This window comes from Mya arenaria, chromosome 6 (assembly GCF_026914265.1).
Source record: "Mya arenaria isolate MELC-2E11 chromosome 6, ASM2691426v1".
Classification (NCBI taxonomy): Eukaryota; Metazoa; Mollusca; class Bivalvia; order Myida; family Myidae; genus Mya; species Mya arenaria.
The window spans coordinates 40138019-40146322 of NC_069127.1; the positions used below are offsets into that span (position 1 = coordinate 40138019).

General features: G+C 32.9%; 1 protein-coding gene across 1 annotated transcript; it reads left to right on the forward strand.

Annotated features, from left to right (window-relative positions):
* Positions 1–2422: 2422 nt before the first annotated feature.
* On the forward strand, positions 2423–7816 carry LOC128237786 (coadhesin-like). The gene is made up of 7 exons (XM_052953370.1): positions 2423–2519; positions 2997–3026; positions 3940–4047; positions 4452–4622; positions 4823–4993; positions 6479–6637; positions 6936–7816. The coding sequence occupies exons 1-7, from the start codon at positions 2459–2461 to the stop codon at positions 7337–7339; spliced, it is 1104 nt and encodes a 367-aa protein (XP_052809330.1). The 5' UTR covers positions 2423–2458; the 3' UTR covers positions 7340–7816.
* The last annotated feature ends 488 nt before the right edge of the window (positions 7817–8304 follow it).

Here is an 8304-nt window from a genome sequence, read left to right on the forward strand (position 1 = left end):
GCGGTTTGTCTAATCATAACACACATTTCAAATACAATATTAAAAAAGATTCCATTAATATTCAAGCTCGATCATTCCTTCTGTTTGTATAACGTTTGATTCACCATAGTTTAAGCACCAAATTGTTCTTCGATTCTGGGAATTTATTTTGAGGATACACTAGAATGATGTATCAATGATTTTAATGTGAATAAGTTAATCGCCAGGCAGAATGTTTACACATACTTTGCAAACAAGGTAAATATGTGTCAGACTTGTAACTCATACTCATTAACTTAAAATCAATTGCAATAAATAATATTTATTTAAGGAATTAATTGCAGGGTTGATGTCATTAACGGGGTATGATCGCAATTGGGCCGGCAAAAATGTGTGGAGTCCGAAGGACTTCACTCGTACTTCGACCAGCCCAATTGCGTTCATATCCCCGATCATGACATCGGCCCCGCAATTCAATCCTTTTATTTACACCAATAGTTTACTATTTCATTCAACAATTGTTAAAAGAATACTTCATTTCATTTAAAAAACTTTTCAGTAATCCTCTCCTACCCATTCTCTAAATAGAAGGGCCCGATTGTAACCGCAAACATGTTTTCAAATGATGACACAATACAAACAATAACAAGATCAATAGTTTTCATGTATATTGTTATGCGATGAATTGCGATCCGAACATATCCGAAGTTGGTGCGTTCATCGATTGATAAACGCAATAGCCGAAAGGAAGTTCATTAAAGGAAAGGAAGTTGAGGTGTCATTATTATTTATGTTGACCTAAATACAATTTTCTTTTTTTAAATGTAATAAATTGCAAGCAAAAGCTGATTAACCTGTTAGCCTTTGTATTTATTGACTTTTCATGACATTGAAATAATCTAAGTATTGAAAAATAATAATGTTATTTAACACCTTACAGTTCTGTGGCGGAAAGATAAGCTGTGCCACCTTCAAGACACCGATTATTTAGATCAAGAAGCCACAAAACTTCGTTTATTAGCCTTGAACATTTTCAATCATGACGTAATTATATAAATTGATCAAATAATTGTCCGTAAAATCCAATCGACATAAACAAATCTCAGATAAAATGCTTTCCTCTGTAAATTAAGCTCAACTCGTTACAAAATCAAAACATGTTACAAAGGATATAAGTTTACTCTTAAAAAAAGAACAAAAACTACATTATTTTTTTGTGTTAAGATTAATTGTAATGTTGTTGTTTTTTTATAATTTATAAAAGCGTTTCGCTTGTATTATCAATTTGAGACGTTTTTAAGTATTATATGTCATGTGGAAAAATCAAGGGCCCAGATCATTCCAAAGCTATAAGGTTTGCGACCCACAAATAAGCTGATAAGCCTATACAATTTTGGTATGTAAATAAACCGAAAAACATAATACACAACGTTATCAAAGCTTATATTTTTGCTCATTATTTTCACCACACATCGGACGTTAAATGACGTATTTTTGAATCTTTAAAACTCTAAAAGCTTCTTTGTTATATTAATTTAGGAATACATTTTGCATGAACTTTTCTAAACAGAAGACTTTGTTAAATGGCTTCAACATAATATTGGGTCATCAGGCAATTCAAAGTTAAATCAAGTGTACATCGGATAACTTAAACAAAAGGACTTCCGGAATCAATCTGCAGCTTCTGTAAATCTGGATAAGATATCCACCCGTTTCTGCTAATTAACACGTTCAAATGATTTGATTGTTTAGAAATAACCATCTGGTAAATATTGACCAATCAATTAACGTTTCGGATAGCTTTGACAAAACCAAAAAGATAACCGGTTTTATAAAATTGGCTGCTGCAGTTATCTTTAGCCTTGTTCGCACATAAAATAAATTTATTGGTCAACGGTAGTTATTGAATAAATTTTATTGACCAATTAAGCATATACCAAACCAACGAGTAAGCCAGTTTAATACATTTGAGTGAAGTAGTATTTAAAATAAAATTAAACGATGTTGTCCGATTAAGTGAATGTTTTCTACCTCCATATATTTATCATTTGAATCTCAGTTAGAGGCCAGTAAGGAAAGTATATCATGATAAATGCACGTGTTATTATTTACATAATCTGTAAGTTTAAACATAGTGTATCCTTTTACGTTTAATTAATGACAGAACTCATGTTTAATCAGTATGTGCTCAAATATTGTACCTGTCATTCAATTAAATAAATGCTTTGTAAGTGGTTTTGGTGAATCAGTGAACAGGTATATATCGTGATTTATGGGTGTTTAAAGAGCAGTTAACAAACATCTCCCGCCATGCGTTTTGAATACATACAACAGTTATCAATTGAGTTGGCGACTTGTTTAAACCAATTCAAACTTGCTTTTCAACACACGCAACTCTCAATCCTGATATTAAAAGGCTTAACATAAGGCAAAATAACAAATGCGCCCGATTCCTTCTACCTTCTGAACCTAGCAGAAAATGGGAATCTTAACTGGGCTAGTGTTTCTAGTTTTGCTTTTCCAAGGAAGGTATACACACGGTATGTTTCGACTTTTAGCATTTTTGTAGGTAACTATTAATTAAGATTGAAATGATTCGCACAATTTTGTCAATAATAACATTTTTAAAGCATGATGCATTTCTGAACACAAGTCTATTCAAAACAGTTTTTGATGTCTGAATTTCAAAGGTTGCATGGTTGAATATATCGTTCTTGTGTTTTGATCTAATACTTACAAAGTTTTTGTGATATTTTGTATTTCTGCAATTTAGTTTATTTGCTAAGCATAACTCGGATTTATCTAAGCATGAATATTGTTCATATTTAGAACGTATACTCTACCTAGATATGTTAACACTTGATTGATAATCTCGCAAGTTTCTTTCAAAATCCGTTACAGCTTTTTCTCTTCCAAACTATCGCTTCCAATATCAACGTTTTAATATTTAAACATTTTCTGCATGCATTTTTTCCTAATATAACAACAATTATAATATCTTCTTTTAACTGTTTTAGGATTTATACTGGGAACAAATGTTACTCAAGGTAAACCATATAGCATTTTGAATCCTGTAATTTATTAACAGTACTCTATTCACTACTTTTTGATTTACATTTTACTGACCGTTCCAAGGCGGTACCTAACAATTCTTGATAAACATACCAATTATATATATATATATATATATATATATGATTGTATTGTGATTCTATTAGATTATGCGCACTATTATCTTAAATTTGCCGGGTGACCTCGACATTTGTGGATAAATTTTTGTACACGCTGACGGATTTTGGCAAAAGGGTTTATTAACAATTTTGAAGGAATAATTCAATACAACTTTATTTTACAAAATTTTGAAATGGTTAAAGGTTGTAAATATGTAGTTACAAAATATGTTTGTGTAAGTACAAACTAACACTCTAAAACAGTTTTAGTGGTCTACATTTTATTGTGCAAACTGCCATCTGAATGAATGAAAATAGCTTTCGTTTAACCTTATTAAAATTAATAAAGGCTGGCTGCGGAATTATTAAAATAACGGTATTGGAAATATTTCCTTTTCTTTGGACAAAAAAAATGTTGATGCTAATGAGTACCTTATTGAAATTGGTCATTTATCGTTTGATAAATATAACCGGGCACCATCTATTAAATATATAAAACTAAGTTTAAATCATTTATCAACATTTTTCCAAAGTATGATTACATCAGCTTAACTTTTTACCAATGTAAAGGTTTCGGCAAGGATTCGTGTTACGTTTAGAAAACAACTATATACGTTTATAAATCGTATGATTTTAAGACAGATAAGTTACAAAACTGTTGTCCTCTATAGTAACGTTTTACTTCACAAGCATGAATAAATACAATATATATAATAATAATATATGTCAATTTAGAATAATTCAATAGCATAATATATATATTTCAATGCAGTACTATTATATTTCTAAGGATCTTGCGAAGATGCCACTCCGACATGTGACCTGTTCGACATATGTCAACAGAATGTGGAAAAAGCCAAGGAACTTTGCAGGAAGTATTGCAACCTTTGCGACGTCAGTAAGTTTTTGAAGTTAGTTTCTGATAGTTAAGCAGAACAGTTTCAATTACGTTAATTAACAACAGTTTAAGAATATAAAGCATAATATATTCGTCCTGTTTAAATCGACATCTTAATTTAAATATATATGCAAAAAGCTACAGAAACAAGCTCAGTAGTAAACTAAAACCCGGGTTAGTGGCACTGGGCAAACGCCAAAGACATAGAACACAAAATCACAAACAAGAAACATAGAACAGCACAAAACTCCACAAACAGCAAAACAATTAAACCGTGATGTCACTTGGTGCCGTCGGCATATGTAAGGGCGATGCATGTGATGTAACGTCACAACTCACATGAGTTAACACGATACACTCCGGCAAGCGAAAAAAAATCTTTATCACATAATGATTATCTTCAGTTGATGGCTCCTGGTCCGTTTGGGGATCATGGGGTCGGTGTGACGTCACGTGTGGTAACGGAACGAAGTCACGTGTAAGATCATGTAATAACCCTGCCCCAGCACATGGGGGAGACGATTGCCAAGGCGCCAAAGAACAAACAAGCACCTGTGTGGTAAATCCGTGTCCAGGTAGGAACTACTTTCATTCCTACTATGCTGAACAGTGGACTTGTCACTTTCGAAATTGTATGTTTATCATGTGAATGTGTACACAATGTTGTAAATGGTATTAAACACAATAACGATATTAGATGAATAATAATAGTGCTTTTGCAGTAGAATATCGTTAATTTTAAACTACATTTTTATATATAAAAATATTTATCAAGTCAACGGAGGATGGAGTGGATGGTCTTTATGGGGCTCCTGTAGCTCTTCTTGTGGAATAGGAATGCAACGGCGAGACCGCACCTGTGACAACCCTTTGTCATCTAAGGACGGCAACCCATGCTTCGGAGATAGTGTTGACAACCGCATATGTACAGATGTTCAGTGTCCAGGTCAGGGTTTTACCTTACAATAATGAATTACACATAAAATGAACTATTCAAAAGTAAAGTTATTGCTTGAAAAGACTGTCGGACATCAGTCTTGTAACATTTCCTAGAGTTTTACTTTTAATATTAAGTACTTATTTTTCTGTCATTTCGCATGTCCTAAATTTGTAATGAGGTGCATTTCTTGCACACCGATAAATTAAGCCATGGCATAAATTTCAATTTTGTACAACTTGTGCCAGATGTTTCACGCGCAATGATGAGCAACTACTAATCTTGTATGGTTAATGATAATGACATAATGTCATTTCAATTTAGCGCAATATGATAAATAAGTTTGCGACATGTATGATTAAAAATGAACATAATTAGTCGTAAAAACGGATCTGTACACTTCATTTAACATTAACATTCCTACACTCATGACGGAAGTTAAAAACTTCGCACTCGCCTTTTGGTGAAAGGTACACAAAAGCGTTTTGTGCGCCAAATGTTCCACAAATATGTAATTGCAGGTATACAAAAACATATATCGATCATATTTCCCTGTCCGGACCTAACAATCATACCTTAAAACATACATTGAAACGAAATACCTCTTTATATAACATTACATTATTATAAAGTCGTTTTCCGTATTTCGAGTAATCTTTTGATATAAATAACTTTTTAGCTGTTTAATAGGTTATTGTTCTGTGCCATTTGGGAGGCTTCGTAAATGAGCGTCGCCGGTATACATAAGTGTTCATCTTCTTCTGTTTTGTGACGAAAAAGAAAAATATCGTCAGTTCTTTGGGATACGATATACGACCATTGTGGTCTCAGGACTTATAAGGCGATTATGACAATGACTTGTTCTTACCAATGTGCTTACTTGTTTGCTATCAGTACAGAAATTGATAACGGCTGCTTAGTTAATTACCCAATTACGATCGCTGTACTCAAAATGTTGCGTAAAACTTAATGGACTTGTTTGTTGTTGCTGTTGTTCTTTGTAAATTATGTATATCTGTTTGCTATAGTCTGGTTTAACATCTTTTTTTCTGTTTGAAACTCTCGCAGAGCTTAGAGTGTTATTTGTGTCGTCAATGTGTTAGTTGTATGATAATATACTGATAGTTTCCTATTCTCGGTTTGTTAAACTTGCTGAATGATATAATATGTATTCATCAATGTGTATTTACTGCCTATAATGTTCTATATAATTGTATATAAGTTCGGCTCTTCAGTTTTGGAGGAATAAAAGAGTCTATCTATCTATCTGTCTATAACACACGGTACACTCTGGTAACGGTTTCTAAAAGAGACAGTTCATGGCATAATACATGTTGTTCATGCCAAGGCATACGACAGGGTTGTGTAGTTTTTAATCGGTTGGACGTTAGTGCAAAATTGTAGAGTAAATGGAGTCGTGACAACTGGGCTAAGGACATTTTCTTGTCAGAAGATCGCAGCAGTATGTGTAAACTTAATCTGTTGTAATTTTAGTTGGTTGGAACTCTTGGTCGGGTTGGACTTCATGTAGCGTTACGTGTGGAACAGGTCTGCAGAGAAGGTACAGGTCATGCCAGAATCCGATGACTTCCCTAATTAACGACAGCTGTTCTGGAGACCCAACTCAGTTTCAAACATGCACGGACAAAGCATGTGTGTATTTCTGTTTCATCACATACATCTAGTAAACACCATATATCTTTAAATTTTAAAAATTTGAGGTAATAATTCTTGGTTTTGGCATAGTTTTAATATAATTGGAGTTATTAGGATATCGAATTTATTTAAATATATTTCAGATTCATAACATACATCTAGTTAACACCATATAAAATTAATGCAATTAACATTCGACTTCAATTCTTCTGTTTGGCATGAATGTAAATAAATTTTGAGCTATTTGGATATTGAGTGTTAGAAATTTATTAAAACTCTCGTTTCATTCTTACAGGCTCATCAGCGTTTACGGCGACCGGATATGCACCTTACGGATATGACTCGATCCGATTTCCTTCCGTGATCCTGAATGAAGGCAACGACTACAACAGCGCTACAGGCGTGTTCACCTGCCGTGTACCAGGATTGTACATAGTCACTGCCACCATTGGGAATTTTTTTGGATGGAATGTGGATTATGTAGCATGCTACATACAACTGAACGGGAGCAATAAGTTACGCCTCTACCATGATCCGCAAGGTGATGACCTTGATGGTTATACATCCTCCTCCACAGGAACATTTCGTCTGCAAGTAAACGATCGGATCAGCGTTGGTAGCTGTTCATCCAGAGAGTTTATTTATAATTCAACAATGACTTCATTTTCTGCGGTGCTTATTCGTCCTGACCAGATATAATTCTATACATAAGATGAAAAAAAACACAAACATGTAGCAGTATATACATATATATTTCATCTAATATATAGATAGATAGATAGATAGATAGATAGATAGATAGATAGATTTATTACAGCATAAAATGTACATAGCATGGAATTAAACACATGACTATATATCTAATATATAGTATCCAAGTTGATAATAAAGAGAGTAATGACCAAATTGTATTACGCCGTGCTCCATATGCAAAACATCGTTTTCGTGCAAATGAGTTACACATGAGTGGTTCAGTAAAATAAATGTCTATATAGTGTTTTCGGTCGATATATATAGTCGATCATTGCTGTCATACTGAACAATACAGTTTGATTATGTTTTTAATGAAAATACTAAAAGCTGCACTCTTACAGATTAAAGGTTTTGACAACTTTTTTTTGTCTTGGAACGAGCCAATTTTTGCAAAAATGATCCTTGGAAACCAGTTATATAAGACTGCTGATAAAAAATTAGATCGCAGATTTTTATAGTTTAAGTTCAAAAATTGATGTTTTATGCAATTTTCCTAAACCGTAAGTAACGGTTTAAGCCATAAAACATTAATTTTCGAACGGAAATATGAAAATCTACGATCTGATTATTTTCAGCAATCTAACATCATTGGTTTGCAGATATTTACGCCAAAATTTGCTCTTTCCAAGACAATAAAATAAAAAGTTGTAAAAATGGTATATCTGTGAAAGTGAAGCTTTAAGTTGTAAAAATGGCGGTTTAGAAATTTTTATAAGTACATGTGATTTATCAAGTCGACGTATTATGTTAAATGAGGGATATAAGAAGGAACACTAAATATATCTTGAAACCACAATGTGTGAAATTTTACAAAGTTTGTCACATATAGCAGTCTTTATGATTGTAATCTAATACAGATTCGACAAAATAATAATGTATTTTGCATGAGATTCGTATATGTAGCTTAATAC

Bases quoted from the DNA above. Each gene is read 5' to 3' on its own strand.
- LOC128237786 (XM_052953370.1), top strand. From the start codon at position 2,459: ATGGGAATCTTAACTGGGCTAGTGTTTCTAGTTTTGCTTTTCCAAGGA. The intron at 3,027-3,939 runs GTAAACCATATA...TATATTTCTAAG, and splicing joins GGGAACAAATGTTACTCAAG to GATCTTGCGAAGATGCCACT. The intron at 6,638-6,935 runs GTGTGTATTTCT...TCATTCTTACAG, and splicing joins AACATGCACGGACAAAGCAT to GCTCATCAGCGTTTACGGCG.